Source organism: Diorhabda sublineata, chromosome 5 (assembly GCF_026230105.1).
Source record: "Diorhabda sublineata isolate icDioSubl1.1 chromosome 5, icDioSubl1.1, whole genome shotgun sequence".
In the NCBI taxonomy this organism is placed as follows: Eukaryota; Metazoa; Arthropoda; class Insecta; order Coleoptera; family Chrysomelidae; genus Diorhabda; species Diorhabda sublineata.
The window spans coordinates 22,913,395-22,939,913 of record NC_079478.1 but is presented as its reverse complement, the minus strand read 5'-3'; the positions used below and the strand labels follow the sequence as shown (position 1 = coordinate 22,939,913).

The window sequence follows — 26,519 nt, the reverse complement described above, 5'->3', positions numbered from 1 at the left end:
TCAGGGGACGGTCAGTTCACAATAAATCTTAACGAATACAATAGTAACTAATAATTTTTCACAATCACATTAATATAAGTTGATAATCCGAGACAATACGTTAAAGGAGCATTAAAAAGGGACAGGAGTGGTGAGATAATTAACGGAAATGTAGGTTATAACGTACGCAGGCGCAGGTGAATGCTGTAATTCATCAAATGACCATTACTTTAGTACTATACAGGGTTATTCTAAATGATGGATCCATTTTCAAAAATTCGTATTTAGAGTTCTCGCGGCAAAAGGTTGCCATTCTCTATCACTGCCAGTTGTGAGTGAGATGGCGACTGTGAGGCACAAGATCTTCTGTGTTATTGAGTCGCAAATTTAAGTACAGCGGGCCTGAATTTGGTATTAAACCAACAACTAGAAAAAGCATTACTCTTTGATTTAATCAATTTAAAGAAACAGTTTTGTTCGCCGACCAAGTGAGTCTACCAATAGAGGAAGTAGATAACTTGGAATACCCCAACCAACTGTATGGAAAGTTCTTAGACGGCGTTTGCTGAATAAGCCCTACCGTTTAGAACTCATGCAAGCTCTCAACTTAAAGACAGAGAGTACAGTGTGGTCTCCAGCTGCTGAACACTTGTAATACATTAAAAAAAATTTATTCTTCCTTCCGAGTCATCCCCCAAAAACATGGTATTTTAAGTCTTTCACCCACAAAATATAATTTAATTACGTTGTTTTTGACATTCATATTAATTAGTTTATGTCGGATTCTTCTACTTCTTAGTCTAGAACTTCCTGAGCATTTTATTTTTGTTTTATTAGGTTTTGTTTTGATATTTTCGAAATATTTGGGGGTATTGGCTCCCTTTATCCACGCACTTCTACATATTACTATTTGCTTCATTTTATAACAAACAAAAAACCAAGTTAATTAATCAGTGTTTGGGTGAGTCATGAGGGTCATGACCCCCCTAAACCCTGGATCCGCACTTGTACCCATAATAATGCCACAAAACATGTGTTACTAAATTATATACTATAAAAGTTTGTTTGTTGTGTATATTTATTTTACCATGTACTAATTGATTGAGGTGAACATTCCATTCACTTTTGTTATTTTTTTCAGAATCGCCTTCGAATTCCTTATTAGTCACAGTAGTTGATCGTCAACCGATCGACAAATCCTTGTTGGTATGCCGGAGTTCACTGTATTTAGATAGGAACAAACCCTGAGTTACTCCCTTGTTCCCATTCTGGAGTACCTCTACGATTTCTAAAGAGTTCTCAGTTGTAATCAAGCTCCTAGCTTTGTCAGTCTTGTTATAATGAGTTCGGCGTTGTTCTCCTCACCTTTCAAATTGAATTATAATAATCCTAGTACATTGAGGAAGGAGTTTACTTTCATCACTTTAAATTCATTCGGTAGGTAAAATATTCGTTCATACTTTATGCCATTTTCAGTCCTTCCACACTGATACCTATTTTTTCCAATACCCCTGGGTTTATTTTTTGCAAGATAAATGTGGCTATTTCAATACGAAAGCTATAGTCCATTTCTAGTTAATTCCCGAATAGTGGAGAGTGAAAAAATGCAATTTTTCCACAAGGTGTGAAGAATATTGGGTCATACTGGCAAGGTTCGTTAAGGGCTTTCCCTCAAATTTAAGGGAAAAATGTTGAATAGGATATTTTTAAGGTGTTGTATTATTAGCGCATTTTCATAACTTCAAATGTTTATTCTTTATATATTTCACATTAAGGAAAATGTGAGTTGGAAACACGCATACTGTTTATAATTTTCTCCAATTTCTCACTTTTTAGACCTTTCTTATTTGCATTTGTTGATGAATTATTTTGATTTCAGGCTTCTTTTAATTAAAATTTCGTTTAATGCATAAAAACTTGACATTTAGACCTACTGTAGTCTTAATCGAAATATAACGGTTATATATAACGAAATATATATATATATATATATATATATATATATATATATATATATATATATAGTCTTTATACTTGAATTTGAAGTATGATTTTAATACCAAAATTCATCAATATAATTGGAGCTACTTCGGTACCATATTATTCAGTATTTTTACAAGAATATCTGAATTTTTGGGTATATTTCTTTTTATTTACAGTTAACGTTACAGTAACGTTAGAGACACTAGACATTTAGGTACATTTCTATGAAAAAATTATACAAGAAAATTTTTAAATTTGCAGTTTTGCGGCCGCATGCTGCTTTCTTTCTATTCTTATTTCTCGCTTCATCTGCCTCCTGTGAGTCTTCTGCACTGATCAACTGAATCATATTATTGCTTTTACTTGCAAAATATATTAATACATGAAGATTTTCACCTCTATTACAAGTATATTATACTCCCTTCAAACTATGAAATTATTAACCATTCTCCTCGACTTCCATTAGTCGATTTTCTTTCCATTATCACCCATCAATCGCCAATATTCACATATAAAAATTTACATGTCGAAATATCTATAGGAGAAGTATCGAATACCTTGTAATTGCTGGATCGCTATGTAATAGGTTTTTGTTTATGTAAAACGCAAACATAAGAGTGAAGATTCCTGTGGATATTGATATTGAACTTCTGTAGGTTATAGTGCTCGGGAAAGACGTGCCTGGGTAGTTGATTCCACAAGCTTGCACTTCTCCAAAGAAATGAGTCCTTCTAAATTGAAGTTATAGGAGTCTAAGATGAAATTTTGGCGAATTTGTTTAGATACATTTTCAAAGGAATTGTTATGAAAATATCTTTGAGATTATAACACCTTAATATGCACCAAAATATCTACGAGATTGTTGATTGTGGACTCAATACCTACTACAAATGCTTTTTCAGTATAGTTACTTAGACAATATCTTTTTCCGTTCCTCTAAATTTTACAGTGTCGAATCATTGTGAGTAGTTGTTTCTATTTCGTAATATTTGCCACGATATAACGGTAGGAGAAAGATTCCCTATAACAATTTTTTTAAGTATATGGTACAGACACCATAAAAATAGATGCTTAATCTTTTCAATCATCAATTTGCACGAAGTGCAATTTTGCTACACGACAAACATGCACTTCTCGAATGTTTCCAATGGTTTGAACAGATTTTATGTGAATGTCCATGTCTCGGCGCCCTAAAAATCAAAGAGCAATGAAAATAGAATCCATCCTTTCCTTACTCCTCTTCTTATTCTAATATCAGGGGAATTTTGATGATCTACGCGAACGCTACCGCTCTGCTTTGAGTAGAGATTATCAATAACGCGTATATTTTTATCATTTAAAGATTACTTTTCAGAATTTTCTGCATCCTATCATATCTTACTTTGTCAAACACTTTTTCTAAATCGACGATATACTTCGTGTTTCATATCCCTACCTCTTTGAACCAGTACTTGAGTTGTTAATAATGTTTCACGTGTACATAATCCTCTTTGGAAACCAAATTGAGTGTTTATTATTTGTTCTTCAACTTTCTTACATACTTACATACTTCGTACTACTTACATACTAGTAGTTCATTCTTTAGTATAATATATCATCTATAACTGTAAATTGAATGTAATGAATATTGATTATGAAATATATATATATATATATATATATATATATATATATATATCTCAATACGTATTCTCACGTGAAACCAATAATTATGTCTTATTTTTTCAAGCTCAATACCCAATGTAGTTGTTGATATAATATGAAAAATCGTTTTCGAACTAAAAGTTCGAGATGACAGAGAATAAAATAGAAATGGAGAAAATTAATGATCCCAAACGCAATTTCTGACCATGATCTGAGGGCGTTTTTTCATAAACTACTCAGTTATCATCCTGGAAAAGTCTCTCTTTTATGGACAGATTTCTGAGTACTTAGTGAAGCGGAGAAAAAAAAACAAGTGATGAAACCTCTGATTAAGGTCACTTCCGTGAAGGGTAGAGAAATGTTTAAGTTGAAATGCTGGAAAGCTTTCTAAGAAGAATGATTTTAATGACATTGAGTGAAAAAAGGAGCATTCAATCATTAAAAGTGATACGAAATTCATATGGCCGGAAGAATGGAATATACAGAGTGATTCGTACAAGGCAGCGAGAGGCTATTTCCAGACAAATTCTTATAATAGTTTTATTAAACCAAGTGTTTTGGAATACTTTTAGTCTATAGCTTTTTCGTGAGGAGGGGCAAACTATGATTTCAAAACTATAATTGATTATTGTTTGCTGAAGTACCAATGTACGAATTTTTGTTCGCAGTGAGGATTGGTCAAAGAAAACGATTTTGGAGGAGAATAATGAATAAATGAGGAAATATGTCAAATTCCTTTTTGGTCATCCTTACATAAATTCTACGCCTTTCGTTATTAGTGCTGAATTTATTACCTAAGCTGATTTATTAGATGAACTCAATACTCTCGAAATTGGTAAGTAGATGCTCAATTATAATTGAAAAAAAATAATACTAATTTCTAAGATTCAGTTTGTTCATTACAGAATCATACAAATAGGCCTTTATATTCAAAGTATAGTCTTATAGTATTCTATGGTTTGGACCCAACGTTCATCATGCTCTTTGAGTCCTTGGTAAAACCATATTTTGGCTTTGGTTACAAAAAATTGTCCCATTGCATTTTCATCATTTTCATTGGATTCATAAATTTTCCCATATAAGAATTTCACTATTGATCAGAACAAACAGTAATCTGACGATTTAAGGTTCCGACTAAATACTTGATGTGGTAGGAGCTCAACACCACCAAGTATTGCCTACGCTAGTTTATTAGATGAACCCAATACTCTTTAAAATTGCCGTGTAGTGCAAACGATACCGCACTAGCAGCTATCATCTCAAACTCTTCATTCAATTAGTCCATCTTTTTGAGTAGGTGCTTAATTATAATTCAAAAATATAGAGGATATATAATGCTGGTTTCCAAGATTCAGTTTGTTTATTACAGAATCATACAAACAGGCCTTAATATTCAAAGTATAGTCTATCGTATTCTATGGTTTGGACCCAACGTTCATCAAGCTCTTTGAGTTCTTGGTAAAACCATATTTTGGCCTTGGATGCAAAAAATTCTCCCACTGCATTTTCAGCACCTCCTTTGGATTAAAAACTTTTCTTATGTAAGAATTTCGCTATGGATCAGAATAAATAGTAATCTAACGATTTAAGCTTCTGAATAAATGAAAAAATAAATTCTCGATCTAATTCCGCGTAACTTTCTCTAAACTAAACCTTCATTTTTCTCTGACAAAAGCACATATATTCGCAACAGCTGTCCACTATATGCCTCGCCATTGATAGATTGACTGTTTGAATTTTGTTTTTAATTAAAATCCATAGAAGAAGCACAATCTGCTAAACAGTGATAAATGAGCAATTCTGTTATAACTTATTCTTATAGTGAAATTGAGTAAACTCTTCAGCGTTCCTTAGGTTCTGTGGAATAAATTGCACTAAAGTTCAACGAGCACACACAAGCTTCACTTTTATACTAAAACAATAATCTTCTAAAAGGGCTTGATCCTCTTAAGTCTTCTTTCTAGCCTTGTTATCAAGGAACTGGATAGCCCTGATATTAACATGATGGAGTCTTTCTCCATAACTCTTAGCTAATTTCTCAATTATTTGCTCAACACTATCCATTTCCAGGTCCCTATGGAGATCACTATTGCGAATGTACCCAGGAGCATCTACTATGTTCCTCAGTACTCAGTGAATGTTAAGTTCCTTGCCTTGGTGCATCCTCATAGTTGGATACCATAAGTCCACATAGGCTTGAGTATCTGCTTGTAAAGATTAACTAGACAGAGAGGGATTTCTTTCCCAATTTCTCTATATTTCAGTCGTAAGCTCTCCTTTTTTTTTTGGAACAGGTTCTGTTAATTCTCCTTAATGTTTCGTTTGAATCTTGGTTAATTGGACAACTTCCATAGATTACATGTCGACTCCTCTTTTTCTAGAATTCTACATATTTTTCTTGTTACCAGATTTTCTTCGAACTTTTCTTTTCAATAATATTTGTTACATATACTGCGGCGTTAATAAATAGAACGAGAATGATTGAAAGAAAGTGAAGCAATTCTACTCTTCATAGAACTAGAGACTAGTCTTAACTAGATACTACATGTTTAACTTGAAAGGAATTTTCACTTATAATCTACATAAAGTATTTCCGAAAATTTTTCTGAGGCAAACTTTTCTAAAATTTCCGAAAGTCCTGAACGAGGGAAATATTCTTGAAAAGTTCGCAATCGAGAAATAATTTATGGAAATTAATTCAAACTCGTGAAAGCCTCAGAGCTTTGGTACAAGAATTTTATGCTAAAAATAATAAATGAAGAATTTTTGATATATTGATCAGTGTTTATTTTGGTTTGATGTTTGGTGACTTAATAAATTAAGGTAGCTATGACATGACCTTTTCATTTGACAATTTCTTGACAAGTTCTAAAAGCGTATTTGTAATAAGAAAATATTGGATTTTGGAAGAAATAATAGTTGAGGTACATAAATTAATAACGTCCAATACAAGGAAATCAAAATCAACAATTTGGGAATTATTTTGGGCTTCTTACTTTATTCACCGTTGACGAAAAAAGAAGTGGAAATCGCAACGTTTTTGCCCACTCTATTTGCCCAATTTGCGTGATACACAGCAAATAAACACAATACGATCGATTTTAATATTGATAATACAGAGGACATACATTCAACAGCAAAAAAGCGGACCCTTCATATTTTTCTTATTGAAAGCTAATTTTGAGCATCCCTTCAAGATTAGTAAACAATTAGATAAAACTCAGGTTTCATTCATTTGTCTTGGAATTTATTAACTTGTCGGATCTTCGCACATTTAAACATCTTTAATTCATTAACCAAGCCTTTTCTCTGATTAATAGACAAATTTTTTCTTATTTCGGTCCAGAATAATGGTTCTTTCAAATGTTAACATAGCCCGAGCTGATGCGACAAGGCCCCAACTCCTGGAAAGGCATCGAAGAGAAAGGCGATTATTTGCCGATCAGTATTCTCATTGGACTCTGGAGCAATGGGGATCTGTTTTATTCATAGATGAATCTCGATTTGGTCTATACCACTCAGGGGGCCGATTTGCTCAATGTACCATTCGTGAATCACAGTCTTTTGAAAAGAGATCAGTTATGATTTGGGGTGGAATTATTTTCCACGCCCGGACTGTACTAATTTTCATATACAATGGGACTTTGACTGCTGGGAGGTACATCGAGGAAGGCTGTGATCATAGAAGATGTAGATAAAATGGATACAGACGCAAATTTGCAGTTTGCTCTTTGAATCTCTTGAAATTAACACTAACTAAAGGCTGTGATCCCATTTGCTCTATATATTGGTGAGCAATTCATTTCAATGCAGGATAATACCGCCAGAATTGTTACCGAATACTTGGAGCAAGAGGGAATCACAGTACTGGACTAGCCTGCGCAATCTCTCGATATGAATTATAGAGTATTTGTAGGATAATTTAGGGAGGCGCTACTAGTGACTTGAATCAGCCCCAATTTCTCTTCGAGAAGAATAGGATGCTATGCCGGTGGAGTAAGTCCAGAATTCAATTTCTTCGATGCATGACAGGGTTAGAGCCCTTCGACGCAACAAAGGGAGTAATACTCACCATTATAATTACATAAATTACTAGGAAACCTAATGAAAATGAACAACAACGTTTTTTAAAAACTTGTTAATTTATCATTTCTTCTAAATTTTGAATTTTTTGTAAATAATCAATAAAAATTATTTACTTTTGGCAGATTTTGTTCAAATAACCTAAAAATTAACCAATTCTCACTATAAACTGAAAAGATTAATATATTTAACAAAATTATTTATAAGACCAAATCTGATTGTCTGGTTTTTTTTGCTGTTGAATTTATATACATAGGACTATATTCATAATAAGACTACAGCTTCCTTAAAAATATTCCCTACAATTTTAAAATAAAACGTTTGTAGACACAACCGTGTATGTTCAAATAATAGCTAATTACCTAAATAATTTTTACGAGATGTGCAAGCTGCTGGCATTCTAAATCAGTTATTTCAGTATACTTCTACCGTCCTCTTCATTTCGCAAGATTATGGGACGACAAAAAATGACTACTACGGTACTAAATGAAACTATTTCCAAATAATGTTTCTGCAATAGAATAAATAAATGTAGTCTCATTTTTGATGTATTTTCTTGTCGTATAAAAATACTCATAATTATATTTCATATGAGAATGTTGACAAACTTACTTTTCAACTGTTTGCTATTTCACAGTCTCATCTCTCGGGTTGTCACACAAACTTCCATCCTTTCATCCAATATCTAATATTCCAAATTAGTCTGTTAATTTCAAGAGATTCAAAGCGCGAACTGCAAATTTGCGTCTGTATCCATTTTATCTACATCTTCTATTCATATTCTTCGATTATTACTGTAATTGAATTTCTACGGGATCGTAAGATAGAAACGGGACAAAATTCTTATTTGGAATAACGTCAGTGCGGTGATCACATATCAAAATTCATTGCTCAGTAACTGTAATCAACATCAAATATATAGAAAATATTCATTCATTCACTCCTAAAGTCTGAAAATTGATTGCCAAGGAAAGCAGGCATGCGAGAAAATAGACAGTTCTGGACAAAACGTATTCTAATGTAAGATCCCTTGTAATTATATGAATTGAAACAATCTTAAGATGATTAAAAGAAGAAGAAGGAGAAGGAGAGCATTAAAGCAAAGTTACATATGTAGTGTAGTCCATGATTTCTTGGCCTCATATATTGAACAGAGTACGTTCGTCTCAACAAGCTTCACACAAAGTTTCAACTTGCTGCTCCGATCCGTTTTATTACAGTACAATAAATATACGATTCTTCGAAATGTTGTGAGTGGAGTGTATTGATTACTGACAACTCGTGGAATCTTTTCAATCGCTGTTTGTAACTATTCAAAAATCAAAAACCCACCCGATCTGTCTGGAACACAAATTGAAATATTTATATGGTTATAAAAACAGAATTTTTACGAACTCGTCCACGACAAGGACCGAGAACCGATTCTGTTCGGTTATATAGAGTCTAAATCCTGGTTTCATTGATGTTTTTTTATCCTAGCAGCGAGTTGCTCATATTATTTTTCAAAACTATATTCTAGTAGGGCTTTTTTATCTATTTTGTCGTTTGTTTACTTTCTAGAAACTTCTTCATCATCATAATCATCATTATATGAGTTTTACAGTTTAAATAAATTGAGAAATTGCAACAAAAAATACAGTATAAAAATAAATATGGAAAAATGTTTCAACAGCTCAAAACCTAATATTTATGGAGAATCCTGAAAAATGTTTGAATTTGAATTATAAATGGAACTTTTCAACGAGGAAATGCGATCGCTACTCAACTTCTTAGAGTGACAGGTTCAACCTTGAATTTTCAGATGAATAATAAGAGAAGGCTTGTGATATAACGATTGAAAAGTCTTTTTAGCGCATTTATTACAAAAAAAAAACTATCAATAGCATTTTGTCCGTCCGCACGTCTGTCCGTCCCTAAGTCTGTAATAGCGATATCTCCTCACAGAACGCATGTAGAAAACTCGGGTTCCTGCATTTAATTCCTATATAGTTGTAGATGTGCCAAAATGGAAAAAATTTTGACATTATAAGGAAAATATCAATGAAATCAATCAAAATCTAGCCCTCTTCATGCCATTGGCCAAATGACATGAATTGACGTAAATCGATATCAATCGACATCAATAGACGTCATAAGACAACGATCAATGTCAAATGACAATAGACATCAATTGGCTTCAATGGAGCTTCATTTGAGATCATTTTTCATTTCATGAAGCAATTATTATGAGAATTGTCAAGAAATAATGAGGACAAAATTATTAAATAAATGAAATTATTTATCTTTTTCTTGTTTTGTTTTCCATGGAAACTTCTTTTTATAAATTGAGAATTTTGTTAATATTTTTTGATTGCTGACGGTAAAAAATGCGCTAGAGAGTAAGTTAAATAACTCAATTAACAAGTATTTATTAACATAGATTATGAATAAATAAAGTGGTTTCAATAATCTGACTACTGTTCTCGCTGAATTTCAAGAATATTAAGAACACAATATGCCCTCTTAAATACTAATCCTATTGTATACAAAAGATATAATCAATTATATTTATGGTTGTCACGTCACATCAATACAAAAATACGGATAAGTTATTTGATGAGTTAATGGAACTTCAAGTGTCTAAGGGTCAGTCACATTAATATAAGACAGAAATTAGGACATATTGTATAACTTGATATATGTTTAACAGATCTTAAATGGTTCCCATCGGGAGTGGGGGGATAATTTTCTAATTGTTCTAATAATTTTAAGTTTAGGGCAGCAACTAAGATATGATCAAAGTAATTTGATGAAATATATCAGATCTTTAGCTAGAATTCAATAAAATACTTTGAAGAGGTTCAGTGGCAACGTTGGTTTGTTTAAGACGCCTCAGAAAATTGTTTTGTAATAATAAGTTGTCAGTATGAAGATCATTATTGGAAATTCGTTAACTTGAACTCCGAAAAATGGTAAGATCAACGAAAATGCATCAAATAACAATTTTTGAAATGGTTGGAAATATAACCCGGATAAAACAATAAGTAAATGGCTCATTTTATGAGGAATTTACTCATTCGCCCTTTATATTCCAAGTAACAATTAATAATGATGGAAACAAATTGGATGTGATGCTTGAGTTTAAGAAAAAGCCATACATCAATAGTAAACATATTAAAAGAAAATAACATGGATCTCTATATAATAATATATAATAATACCAACACAGGAGCTCAAAATTTCAATAGCAGAAATTTTGGTGAGCAAATAATGTATATGTTAGATAACAAAAGTATCTAATTTCAATTCTCATATTTTCTGGTAAGTGGATTTTTCATTTAACGGTCATGCTATTGAGTAACTGGATGAGATAAGAACACACCCAATGCCCTCAAATGGTTAATTTGGGCAGATATTATTGAACCATATCATTAGTTCCTTTTTTATTGAAGGGAATTTTAAGAGTGCTCAGTACCTGAAACCACTTCAAGATAATGTCATTCCAGCCAGGAATCTTTGAAGTTCCAGTGAATGCGCTATTTAGTACAATATGTTATTTCCAAATCAGCGGATAAGGAAAATGGTCAACTCGACCACTAGGTCTTACATTAATAGACTAATTACTCTATGAGGATATCTGAGGTTTATTGGCTGTTGTGCTAGTTACATATTTTGAGCATTCAAGCTCAATATACCTTTCTTTAGACTGAGAAAGACAGTGAAAAGAAAAGAAAATTCTATCAAAAGAAAAATCTTATTTTTATTGAAATTGATATATTTATTTTTCACATGTGTTTCACCTTATAATGTGGAGATAATGTTTTTCATCGCTAACACTTGGAGAAGGAGTTGTGGGTTCAACTTTAAGAAGTCTTGGATGCTTGCTAAAGAGTTTCCAGGTCATTTTTTTCTTTAAACTCGAAGCTATTCAACTAGAACCAAATCTTGATATACTTTGACAACCATTGTACTTATTATGAAGATGTGCCACTTTAACATATGTTAGCTATCCAAATCCGTTCTATTAATCTACTTTTTTTTATTTTCAGGAGCATCACATCTGCTGTTATTTATCTATGGTAAGTTATTTTTCACCGCATATTGAAAAGCAACATCTATATATATACATTACTGTAATATATGTTTTTCTCGCCGGATTGAAAAGTTCGTTTTTGGTCCTCGGTATGTAGACCAATAGTACGGTATTCTTTCAAGGACTTTCGGCTCGGTTGACAAAAATCAAGAATACCCTTCTTTTTTTCTCTAGTGCTGTTATTCTACTATTTGTACCTTAGTTCCCTTTGTCGAAGTTCCTGCTCCGGTGAGCTGTCTAGACTATTCATTCTAGTTTCGGTAGCTTTAAAAGATGGAAGTTTCATTTTGTTCTCATTCCAGGTGTGCAAAAAACGTACCTTCGGTGGACATTCATTTCCAATTGTATGAGGTCTATGGAGAAAAGTATAATTGCGCAAATAGTGCATATAATTCAAAGAGGGACATACAGATTTGGATGGAATACTGTCTCACATCTCCCTACAGCCCAGAGCCCCCAGTGATATTTCCCCTGAATCAATAAAACATTTGAGAGGGAGGCATTTCGCAACTGACAAAGAGTTTGAAAAAGAGGTTTTAAACTATCTTCTCGGCACCCCAGCAGACTTCTACGACTCAGGCATAAAGAAGATGGTACACCGCATGCAAAAATACATTCATCTAAACATGGATTATGTCGAAAAAAAAATGGGAATTTCTAAGCTTTTCAATCATATCATTTAATGCGGATAAACATGATTTTCATTGAGAAATCGTTGAGAACCTTATTTTATGGACAAGCCTACTAGATAGTTGAAGAGAAGGGTTGTACTTTTTTAACATACTTGTACAGAAATTTAAAAGATAACAGCACTGTATTTATGGGAATTGCTTTGGTAAGCTCCATTGTAGACTCTTCAGAGAGGGGAAAATATAACAAAAATGCTTTTCAAATTATCAACAGATCATTTACTTTTCTTTTATTGATTGTTTTCAAGTAATAATTTTTTTAATTTAGAGAATTTTTCAAAATGTTCTAGTTTATTTTGCTTCGCTTTTTATTATTATCAAATTAATTTAGCTCATTAATGCTCAAAACTTTTATTTGAAAATGCCTAATTCATATTGTTTCCAAATGGCCATGAATGAATAAATTATCTCCAATGGAGTTATGCCCAAGTAACTTAAGTTGCTTCTAATCACTTAAGGAGTAATTTCTACCAAGCAACTCAGGATTTTAATCAGGATAATGACATCAAATACTTTTGATATTATTCCATTGATCATAGTTATTACAAAATTATGAATTTACAGTCGGAATTGAAAAAAGTTTTTTACTAATATACAGTGTACAGAGTTTTATGTATGGAACACCTCAATTATCTCGGTAACGACTTGTACGATTTTTATAAATTTTTGTGTACAAGGGTCTTGTGATACGGCCAGTATTATAGTTGTATTTACATTGTTGTCAGTTCTTTCCTTTTTCCGGAAAAATAATGAACTTTGTTATTTCATATTTTTCGCTTTTCGAAATCCTTAAGAAATACCCATTATTATTGTTAAAGTTTATTGAAAATCCTCATGTTGGATGCGTGTTTCCCACACCCAATATCCCGAAAAACTGAATGTACCGGCTGGAAAAAAAGACGACAAAATAATTGGTCCCTTTTTTATTGAGAGTAACTTAAATGGTAAGCGTATTTAGATTTATTGGTAAAAAGTATTATACTCGAGTTGGCTTGGATACTTCCAAATTCAAGTGAAAATTTTCAATTACATTTAAAAAAAACTTTATTATTAGAAATTTTCAGACAATAATAATATCCCAAAGGACAACATTTGGCTACAAGATGCGTGTGTGGCGAGGGAATACCTTATTGATGTTTCCCAGAAGATGGAATGGAAGGCTTGTTTTATCGAATAGCCCCCGCGATCACAGAAATTTATGAAAATCGTACAAGACGTTCCCGAGATAATTGAGACGTTCCATACAATTTATATTTCATAGTTATTGGTACCTGGAAGAACATTTTGGGTTGAGTGAAACATTGCATTTCTTACAAATGTAAATTGTTGGATTTTTTTTATTCATATTTAACGTGCTCGGCTACTATGGCCACTTACACAGGTACGATTACAATTATATTAGTATATACATACAACATACTTTAACACATTATCAATATATAATTTTTCTATATTTTATGGTAAAGCTTCACATCTTAGAAATTGAAGCACCAAAGAGATTTGCTTCATGTCATTCAGGATGTCTTTGTGATTGGTCTTGAATTGGAACTGCAATCTTCGGGGGGCATATTTGTGGCATTCAGTTAATATATGTTTTATCGTCAAATTGGAACTACTCTTATGTAAATGGGTCTGACCATAGAAGACATCAGATAACCATGAGTAAGTCTTGAGTGTTCGATTCTTGTTAGATTTAAATATGATACAACTTATATTTACAGTTCCAGAGTTCCTTTTCACGATTAATTGGTCTAACTAATTCCAAACCAAGCTTATCTGTCACAGTAGAGACTAGGTGTGGTTCAAGACCCCCAATTCCCCCTAGGATTAGAAAATATCTATCTTAGGATTTAACCGCTTATAAAATATTGAGACCTTCCACCATAGAAGCATTTATGGTCCAAGAAACAATAAAGCTTTTTTCATTTCATTTAAATCTTATAGGTGGGTATGAATTGGTCGTTCAATTTGATTCCTTTCATATGAACTAGTCATTTGCATCGATATACTTTTTGGAATATCGATTGGTGGATTTTAGGGCATTAGAACATAATTTATCAAAATTGTAACGACATTATTGTCATTTCATCAGATCATATTCAATTTCCCATTAGGAATCATCAAAAATTTATGCCATACTTTTCAAGAAAATGTCTGTTTGTATCGTGTAGAGGTAGTTTTTCTGTAATTTACTCCATTTTCACGTAACCTAACAAAAATTTTTAAGTTTATTCAAGTGTTATTCTCAATTAATCAAAATAGTTATTTATGCAACAAGTGAGTAAAGTAATACTCTTTTCACGAATAGATCGATTTGACGGCAATTACAATAAGTGAAAAAAGTTTCTCTACTCAAGACTTCCAAACTAAATTTCTTCTACGTCCGTATACTTGAAAAAATTCGATGAAACTCAATTTTTATTTTGTAACAGTAATATTAAAAGTACAATAGTGACCATTATTAATTTGAAGTGAAGAATAAGTAACATTACTATTGGTACTTGATTGGGCAACATTTAACAAGTTCAAAGAAATGATATCGTGTATAGTTGTATTAGTACGTATTGGATTGTTGCTAGGATCGTGAATATTTACAGTGTTGCTTGAAGTCGAAGTTGTTCCCGTTAAAATTTTCACTGCGGAATCAATTTTGTTTTAAGTATATAAAGTCGTCTACGTAACCCTCCACGACTCTGGTGGATATCCACCCACCGTGCTTCTTTATATATCACTGCCGGAATCCACTAATAGAGACGCCGAAGAGAGTTGAAATGAGTTAAAATGTTTGCTGAATGTAGTTTTTTGGATTTGGTAAATTCAAATATGTTGCGATGAACGAGCGAATTTTTGAAAAGATATGACACCTACAACTTGGGTTTTGCATTTTCCATTTCTATACTTCTATACTACAGAAACGGTCTGTTTTGACATTTGTGGGTCATTGGTTTTTATATTTTTCTATGAATGTCAACCAAGTGTAATCTATTGTCAGATATTTCACCAATAACAGTAAATCGACGTTGAACATGAGTTTTGGTATCAGGTATTGTAATAATTATTAATATTTGCAAAAAATGCAAGTACCCTATCACGCTAAAGTTTGTTCCTCTTCCCGGATTAACCAGGTAGAATATTCCAAGTAGTCAATTGGAGAATTCCAACTTTATTTTCAATACTTGCAGTGGGGATTGATGTTTGCAATTTTTTTTTTCATCATTAATTCATCACTTCACCACTTCATCAGTGGCCGTAAGTCGTTCAATGTGAACATTTAATTTTTCAGTGCAATTGATTTTGTTTGAGACTCTTTCAAACCAATTTACCCTAAAAATACAACGAAAAACGTTTGAGCACAGGAACCCAGCAAATACACAAAGCCGTGCAATCCTCATAAGTAGTTCAATATCATTGCTGCAAAGGATTTTTTTGAGTTTCATAAACTATGATTTCACTTTGACCATTCTTGCTTATATTCAATTTATTGTTAATTACGGTTCCTGAGTACGTTATTTTTTCTGCTTAATTTATTTGTAGGTCAATAAACGCGATTTCTCCTTTTGGTAAATTTGTTTTTCTAGTAATGTCCATGTAATTAGTCTTGTTTGTATTGAGCATGCAATAAAGGCCTAATTTTGAAATAATCTAGTAATCTCAACAACCACAAAGAGATTATAAACTGACTTTTGTGTTTTACATTCAACAGGAGCATGGATGATTTTATTGTTAAAAAAATTTTAGAATCCATATGGTTTTCTTTATTAATTTGGGAAACAAATATTTCTGAAAACAAAATGCCAATAGTGATAAAAATGTTACATGAACAATAGTAGGAAAGCGTACGTGTTATTTTCAACATCCATCAAAGACCAAGAAGCGAACAGAATAGTAGGATTGTATAATCATTTAAAAACACCCATTATATATGCTTTGTTGGGAAACGTAAGGGGTTCCTTTATAAGCTCTAGTGCATTATTTTGAAATAGGTCTCTTTTAAAGTAATTATTTCCTATTTATACGGTTAAAGTCAATTCTATGAAATAAAAATCGAATTTTAAATGCGACTAGTACCAACATATATTATAAGCACCTCTGTATAATCGTCTATGCACATTTACACAACTTTTGTTACTATCTCAACTAATAAGATCAGCTCAAGTTTTAGTACGAAAGTTCCAGATGATTGAATACTCTCAAATATTTGTAGAGTTAACACAGAATGTAATTACCAGTTTTTCTAGTGCTTTTTCGATAGCCTGCTGGAAGTTACGAAAAATAATATTTACACCAACTTCAAGTATATAGGAGTTTATATAAGTGATGAAGTTTCACATAATAATTTCAGTTCACAGTTTTATTTTTCCAAGATACAAACACATTAAGTCATTTACTCTTCATATTAATTCTAGAATATGAAACAAAAATTACATATTAGTTAGGTGATGTGGATACATATAAAAAATCGGTTTAGAGTATTCTACGAGGTTTTATTTTTGATTTGGGGAAATAAAAAGAAGCCATTAGATTGTACGGCGGATAATCCAACAATTTGATGTTTTGTCTGTTCAAAAAAGTTTGAAATGATGTGTGAGACCTCGCGTTATCGTGATGGACAATGATTAGTCTTCTACGATTGTTTTCCCTGATTTGTGCGGAAACACACATATCAAACAAATTCTGGCATATCATTTAGAATTGATCGATCTACGATTATCTAATGGAACGGTGACGATATGTCCAATTATTCCGAAAAAACAGAAAACCATTTGCGTCGAAGTGCTTTGTACGCCAACAACTCTTGTTGGATTTGGGTCGTCTTGAAAGTCCTATGAAGTTGAATGTTGCTAAGTATTGGGTTCATATGCATAGATCCATGATTCGTCGCGTGTCACGATCTTAATGGCGTCTGTTGAGGCACCGCGATTAATTTTTTCCAGCATTTCATTGCACCAATCGGCACGAGCTTTTTTGTGCGATTGTCAAATTATGCATATTCGACGCGGACAAATTATTTCGACAGCCAAATGTTCAAATGCAATATTGAGTGTATGCGAGTGGAACTAATGCCTCGGGATATCATATAACGATATTGAAATATCAGTTTACGCACAGCATCGATGTGTTCTAGTATAACAGCCTATTTTGGACGACCTTCACGAAATTCATCCTGTAGCGAAATGCCACAATGATTAAATACGAAACAGGTGGCTTCAGATGGTGCTTCGTCACCAAATTCGAAGTGAGTTGTTCGGCACACTGCTGTTGGTTCAATCCTCGTCGAAAATCATGTAAAAACATTGCAGGATTTAACTCCAATAGCACTCGTATGACAACAAGCTCTGAGTACTTTCATAATTAAAAATCTCAAACTTTATGATGGCAAGGTCAGATTTGACATATAGTTACATCAGTGTTGCCATATTTCAAAATTTAAGTAGCAACTCTCGTATATCTTTCACTCTCGTATATTTCACCTACAAACTTTGAAAATAAGACTTTGTTATTGCTCCCAGAGCGATTTGACCAATACGATAAAAGCTTTTAAATTTTAATGGTAATAAAAAGTGATGTTACGCTCCCGACTTTCGAAAAGATTAAAGAGTTCTTTCAAATCGGTTGAGAATTTTAAATAGCCACAGGTATATCTGTAAGCAATAAATCATCATTCGATCCGAAAATTCTGATAATTTGAGCTTGAACTCGATTAAAATTTTGGGATAAAGTTCTTCTCTAATATATCGGTTTTATCTTTTGAATATTTCATCATAGCCTAAAAGTAATAATTGTAAACGACCATTAAGTATACTGTATTTATAGGGTGTTTGATTGAAAGTGGTAACATAACGTGATATGAAGTATTCTGGTACAAATTTCTCCAATTTCTTATTGTTTAGACATTTTGATATATTAATGTGTCTAAATGTTCTTGATTTTAGGTCTTATCTGTTTTAAAATCAGTTTTTTTTATAATTTTTAAGAGATTGATGAAAAAGTAACGTTTCCACTTCTTTCTCCAATATATGATATTGACACTGACAATTTGCGTAGCTATATTGATCAATAGATCACCTACATCATGAACATGAAAATAAGAATAAAAAAAACTATTATATAGATCTTTTTCATCATTTATAGTATTTTCGTTCTTATATATGTGAACCAATTCTAAAAATTCTCTTTTTCGTGTATTAGATTCCGAACCAATAATTTTTGAATCTTTATAATTGAACTAGCTGTCCCGGCAAACGTTGTTTTGCCATATAATTATTTCTAGGGAATTTCTGTGTTAAGGATGTGATATAAGAGTGAAAGAGGCATGGAGCGCTGTGAGCGATGAGCGAATATAAAAATAACAAAACACCTAACATTTTTTATTTTAATCATTTTTTATTCATTATAATTTATTCCTCAAAATTTTATATATATATATATATATATATATATATATATATATATATATATATATATATATATATATCAATAATTAATAATCAATAATTAATTACGATAGTAACACTAACAAACAATATCAATCTCTTAATGCTATAGCGTGACAATATTTTTGTTAGCTCATCTTCAGCTAACACAAACAAACTGGATGGTTCACCCACTCGAGAGCATGCTACGTATAATGGTTCGCGTGAAAAACATGGTGTACGTATAATTGTCCGCGTGAAAAACATGGTGTGCTCAAATCTAAGCCACAAACAGACATCGTTTGGCCTTGGGACTTGATATTGGGATTGTTAGTCAAATCGTGCAAACTACACTCAACATTAATAATTATTGATAAAATAGGAATGAGAATATTGAGAGGTCTGCCCTATGTAGACAGCGTCACAATTAGTACAAGGCACTTGATATATAACATTACTTCTGTCGGTTTTTGGTGTTTTAGATTTTAATTTAGTGAAATATTTGAATACTGTATTATGTTCTTCATGACTTATACTAATATCATATTCATTAAAATAATTTGATAGTTGTTGGGAAAGTCCTTGTACATATGGTAAGGAAAACAGAAAATAGACAATAGATGTAAGGACTGGGAAAAGGTTGATTTTTCTAATTAGAACTAAGTCCTATTTTGATTTTATTCTTATTTTGATGTTAATGATGTAGGTGATCTATTGATTGATATAAATATACAAATTGTCAGTGTCAATTTTATATTTTGATAATAAAAACTTAAAGAAAAGTCGAAACGTTACTATTTCATCAGTCTCTTAAAAATTATTGAAAGAAACTAATTTAAAAAACATTTAGAAGCAATAGTATTCTGGTACTAGTTATGAATTGGAATTTAACGAAACTTAAATTTTTCAAAGAAAAAACTACTTTTCTCATTTGGCAATGGAAAAGCATTCGATTCGAGAAATTAAACAATTTTATCCACGACTATTGTATAATGTACCCATTCATCACTTCTATACAAATGAAAAAATTTAGAACAATAAACTTTCCTAGACCAGATTCGAACCTGGGAACTGCAGTTTCAAGTCACGGAGCATTAATACTGAGCTTTTAGCGACATTGAATGTATTTATCGTATATCTGTTTTTGAAAAAATTTATAAATTCAAGTAGCATTGAAACAATATAAATTTGACTTAAACCTTTCAACATTATTGAGTATTAAGCTATCCAAGTGTTTCAATATTTTATGTCAAATAATGTTGACAATACCCGAAATTAGAGAATCTTCTCAAATTGCCTCATTGAATTTATTTCCGCAAAAGTGAAGAAATGTATATGGCATATGAATTTTGAACTGACAAACAGGATTATTCATACCATTTATACTAAAAATACTTTTCTTCTAGAATATTAGATACCCAATACTTATGAAACTGATACATAGATTTTTGTGTTGATTATTATGGAGATATACGATTATTATAATTTTCAATTTTCAATAGCTGTTTACTAAATTTAAATGAACAATAATGTTTTGTATGAAATACTTGTTTAAATACTTGTTTAAATACTTGTTTAAATGATTTAAATTAAATGAAATAGTATTATTTCCAACAATATAACAAATAAAAATAAATATTTAGTAGTCGTGGATAGAATATAGTATTCTACTCGCGTATAATGAGTTATTCACTCGGTAATTTATGCCACTCGATAGTGCTCGTGCTTCACTATACACCCGCCAATAATATACTATTTTCATTTCAACCCAAAAACCTAAGTTTATAATCTAGGTGTCACTTGTGATCCATCCTGGCTACAAGTTACTTGTTGCCATGATGAAGACAATGACATAAAAAATTGAAATCTTCCAGCCGTGCATTGTTCTTGAAGCTGATGAAAACATGCAAGAACCTCGTATTTTTTGGGTATTTTCTTCAAGTTACTTGAAACCACATTTTTCATGCTTGTTTTATAGTTTATATAGTTAGTAATCTAAGTAAATTAAATTCTAATAATCTAATTTTCCTGTTCGCGCAAGACAAATCACTATTTTTCACAAAATTCACTATGCAACTCTTCGCCAGAACTCACCACGTTATGGATATTCTTCCAAGTCAAATACCACTTTAAGAAAGTCATATAACAAAGATCTAAAACAAACTTTTCATATTGGCGGTAGAAAAAATAATAAACACAAGACTAAAACGAAGACAATAATCCAAAAGGAGAAAACACCAAAAGATAAAACTAGAAGAATCAAATATGTAGCGGGTCAAAAGTTTCAATTAATTTGCTGCCACAGGCTGCCACAAGAGATATACAAAAGAAATGGAGCTAATGGGAGATTATTCAACACAATTAAGATAAAATTAAAATATCAAAGCAAAAACTTTCTGAACTTTCGAGATTCAATTTGATTTTTTAGTAGTTTTGTTGGCGCTGAGAAGCATCGTTTATTTCTGGACCTCCGCCAAAATCCAATTGGGCATTTTATAACTGATAAGTGAATGGCTGGAACAAGGACAATAAAAAAAAAAGGATTTCAATGTAGTTAAATAGGGAATAGTGACTTACTGAAACGTGAAGCTAAAAGAAACTAAAGCACTGAAGGTACTCAAAGAAAGAGTTCAGCTTGCTTCTTATCAATGACCTCAACTCGTTCTGATTCAGGTTCGCAGTTTATTATATGTGAGAAGAATATACATCTTAATGGGACATCAATTCATGATGTACAGTATACTCTATGAGAGAAAATCATAAATCTAGCTTGTAACTGGAAATACTCTAATAATGAGAGATAAAATCTATTTTGTAACAAAAGTTGTTTAATCTGTAGTTGGACGTTATATCAAAAAAAGTGATAAGTAAATATAAACAAGTACATGTTGTAGAGCTAGGGACGATTGTCTTTCATACAGTGCGGCAAAAACATGAATAAAAATGAACGTTTCTAGTGCTACTCTCGCACTTTAATTTTCTTAAGAATGTTGTTGTCGTGGTCACGACAAAAGAATATCTAAAGACGAATGGCTTTTTGTGAAAACATTTGAATATTTCCTTTTTCCCGTTTTTCCATATTCTCAATTCATTTTTCTAACTTAGTGTGTTCGGAAAAGCTATGAATATTGATTGCTCCAATCATTTGTATGGAACGCTTGAATTATCTCGGAAACAGCATGTACGATTTCTATGAATTTTGGTTCCTGAAAGTTTTATAATAAGGCGGATATTATTGTGCTATTTAAATTATTGTGAAATCTTTCGATAGATCATCTATATTTTTTTACCCTTTTGGTATTCCTCAGACGTGGTGAAAATCTTTCAATGAATGTTTCACACTTCAATCGTGATACTTTTAGAGCTAACATTACAATATTTTTGATACAACTAAAATGATAAATTATTGCTTGCTATGACTTTAGCCATTATATATACACTCATTTTCCTGGATAGCTCATTTTCCATATTTTGTTCAATTCCTTTCTTCCAGGTCCTTGAGAGCCTTCCTCTTCTCCTGCTATTTTACGGTTTATACATCAAAATGTTTTTTGTTTGGATCCATCCTCATCACATGTCCGTACCAATCAGTTGTTCAGTCTGTATTCTCTCTGAAGTCGTGTACACTTGACCTGTTATTCGTCCTGTATCTTCATTCCGTATATGCTCTGTTCTGGATATCCTGCACGATCTTCTTAAGTAGTCTATTTCCACAGCCTCCATGTTTTTCTACTGTCTATCTGTTAGTTGTCAGCACTCACATCCATACGTTAAAAGAAGTTTCACTATGACTTCCAGCTATTTATGAAATAAGCATTAAAATAATGTTTTATTTTGTGAGTGGAAAAAATGAAAATTATGGTAAACAAAAGTATTGTTTTGACATTTCATGAAGTTATTAATTTTTTGAATTCTTTGAGTATTAAGAGTTTTTGGTGGATAATGGAATTTTTGAAATGAAATCAAACACACGGAAAAGTGAATTTTTAGAAATGGTTCCGATACATAGAAATAAGAAAGCTGTCAATGATAAAACAGACCCCAATTTTTAATACAATTACAAATAATTTATTTGATGGCTGCTACATACTTTTGAAATGTAACAACAGAAGGAGAATATTTTTTGTTGAAACATGTCTATTTTCATTTTATTTTCATTGTAATATTCTTGTTGCCAAGGCTTAACGAAAAATGCTGGCTGCCAAAAGTTAGTGAAAGAGCCCAAGTATACTCATTATTTAAAAAAAATGGAACATATTCATCTCTGCAAGGGCTGGTTGTTACGTAAACCCGGAAGCTTTTTTTGAGGAGTAACTGTCTGCTGTGCGAAACGATAGTTATGAAAAGATACCAATATCTGAATATTCTCACCAAAGATTTTCAGAGCTGATTTGCTCAGTACTTTTTCATTATGTGACAAACCGAACGCAGAGCCGTATTAACAAAACATCAAATGTTCCAACTGCAAAGCAAGAGGACATTTTTAATCACAATCTCCGAAACCGACATGTGGGGAATCAATTCTTCGATTACTTCTATCATTGGAAAGAGTCCCTATGAATTGTTCATCGGATACAGGCCACGAGGTATTACCGACGCTGAAGTTTACGTATGTAAAAGACCAGATCTGGCTGCAATAAGGAATGACGTTTCTCAAAGATTTATGCTTAGACAAGATTACATAACCATGGTCAGTATGCTTCACCAAAGATGTTTGTAGTGGACAGAGTAGGAAAATCGAGCCTCTTTTTAAAGCGCCTTTTTTACGTGGTTAGGGATTTGCTTGGTTCGTATCGTTCGAGTGAGGTATATACAGGTATATGCCCCTCAGAAAGGATAAACCTATTCATAGAAAATAGAAAAGAATCTGAGCTCAGTTCTGGAGTATACTAGATTCATCCTTTCACATAATCTCATTGTTATTGATCTGATGTATTTGGTTTGATATAATACAGCTGCTAAGGGAAAACTTTACCTTCACGAGGACGTGAAGGAGTATCGGGTCTGGTCGACTGTAAGCTGACAAAATTGAATCAAATGAAAAAAAGGAATTTTGAGAATCGGTTCACGAGAAAGCTGCCAATGATAAAAAATACCTAGGTTAACGAACTTCATTTATCGTCTTTAAAATAGATTTTTATTCAGATATTCATATTGTAGGTGGACTATCTATTAATATAATCATCTAAGTTGTCAATGCCAAGTATTATTTTGACGGAAGTCGAAATAAATTGGAAGGTAAAACTTTTCACCTGTTATAAAATAGTTATTTTTCTACGACCGTGCGTTTTAACCCACTTTCCCGCACGCATTTTAATTTTGAAAGTGTCACTTTCCCGCACTAGTGCGGGAAAGTTAAATTATGTAAATTTTGACCTTATCAGACAGTTTTTTACTTCGGAGGTTATAACTATTGTTACTACAAGTAAATAAATATTTACGAAATAGTCCATCAAATAAAATTTAAAGCTTTTCGAGCTTATTATAGCATTTTTAATTTTTTGAAAATATGAAATAATACAGATATTTTTTATATAACCTTGTAATTGTTACTAAAACGTCAAAGTTGTTCAAAACGTCTTGAAAGTGACCGAATACGTGGAATCTTCTTCTAAATTACACCACATTAAACCGAATCCGATACAATAATATTAATGGATTCATCCGACGAAGAACTTCCCGAAGCTATTTTGAAGGCTGCAAATGAAACTAATTCCGAGCTGTTACCTGCCAAATGACTTAAAACCGTTGCCGTCATCTTTATGCGACCTGCAACCGATGCCATCCTCATCGACGTCATCTACCTTCCAGTTGAAACCAAATAACTCCACTGGAACGGCAATTCTTACTAGTCTACAGAATACAACAAATTGTGTTTTCAATATTAATATTTATAATAATTAGTAGTTTTTAGTTAAAGTTTTGTATATTATTATGTTTATTGGAATAAAATAATTTTTGAAAAATGGGTTGGTATACTTTTCTGTATATACGGTCGTAGAAAAAATAATGTTCCTTACTTATTCCTTGTTAGGAAATAGTTATTTTCCTAACAAGTGCGGAAAGTGATACTTTCCCGCACGCGACTGCAGTTGTCCCGAACGACGCGGAGCGGAGTTTGGGCAAGCGGTCAAGTGCGGAAAGACACTTTACGCATAAGTTAGGAACATTATTTTTTCTACTACCGTATATAAAACGACCCATTTTTCAAAAATTATTTTTTTCCAACAAACATAATAATATACAAAACTTTAACTAAAAACTACTAAGTATTATAAATAATAATATTGAAAACATAATTTGTTGCATTCTGTAGACTAGTAAGAATGGCCAGTCCAGTGGAGTTATTTGGTTTAATGTGGTTTAATTTAGAAGAAGATTATACTTATTCGATCACTTCCAAGACGTTTTGAACAACTTTGACGTTTTAGTAATAATTACACGCCTGGGTTGTCATAGCAGCTGATATCAAACCCGGGTGGTTTGATAGTTGTTTTGTGACACTCCTTTGAAGAATGTACAAGGTTATATAAAAAATATCTTTATTATTTTATATTTTCAAAAAATTAAAAATGCTACAATAAGCTCGAAAAGCTTTAAATTTTATTTGATGGACTATTTCGTAAATATTTATTTACTTGTAGTAACAATAGTTATAACCTCCGAAGTAAAAAACTGTCTGATAAGGTCAAAATTTACATAATTTCACTTTCCCGCACTAGTGCGGGAAAGTGACACTTTCAAAACTAAAATGCGTGCGGGAAAGTGGGTTAAAACACACGGTCGTAGAAAAAGTACTTTTCAATTAAAAGATATACAAAACCAAGAAATATAACTATAACTCATTGCAAATTACAGTAATCAAGTACAGAGACACTTACATAAAAAATATTAACAGAAAAGATCAAACAATGTGAATACCATCATGAATTAAAGTTATATATAAGTCTTATTCCCTACTTCTTTCTCTTTTCTTAAGATTTATTCTTGCTCCTCCTACTTTTCAGCCTCTTGAGAAGTAGATGTCCAGCTTTTGTTTCATACCTTAGGAGGTCCACCGCGGTCGGGAGGTCGCCTTGAAGCTGGTGTTTCTCATTCCTTGCCCATCTACCTTCTATCATTCTGTCGATGTTCTCTTCAATATCTTCATCTTGATCTCGTGAATCGTACTATATCCTACACTTTCAGATCTTATCAGATCTTATTTTAGATCTCAATTTTTCATTTCTGCTGCCCTCGTCATGTTCTTCGTTTTGGTTGTGTCCGCTCGAGACTCCAATGCATATATACTCGTACGTACGAAATTAAACATCGGTGGACATACATTTTTCCATCTGATGACCCGCAGATAGCCAGAGATTTTTGTGGTCTCATTTACTTGAGTTTTTACCTCCAGTTATAATTAAATAAGAATTGGCTTAAGCTGTCACCTATTCCTGTTAGTATTGGAGTTTGTTAGGTAAACCCCCGTTGTATTTTGATCTGTGTTTTTTTGTTCCTATAGAGCTATTCTATTAGGTACTTTATTTACGGGTGTCCTGTGTTTCCAAAGTAAATAAATAATATCAGCTATTTGAACTCAATCAAATATTTTCTTGAGTTCGACAAAACAAAAGAAATAGGGAGTTTTGATAATGAATGGAATTTTAATCATTT

General features: G+C 32.2%; 1 protein-coding gene across 1 annotated transcript in view; it reads left to right on the top strand.

The window, feature by feature from the left end:
• The window catches only part of LOC130444259 (neuropilin and tolloid-like protein 1), a 699,554-nt gene that overhangs the window by 304,629 nt on the left and 368,406 nt on the right, over positions 1-26,519 (top strand). The window contains exon 3 of the mRNA XM_056779324.1: positions 11,718-11,747. Coding sequence (XP_056635302.1) covers positions 11,718-11,747 — 30 coding nt within the window. The remainder of the gene's footprint in view (positions 1-11,717; positions 11,748-26,519) is intronic.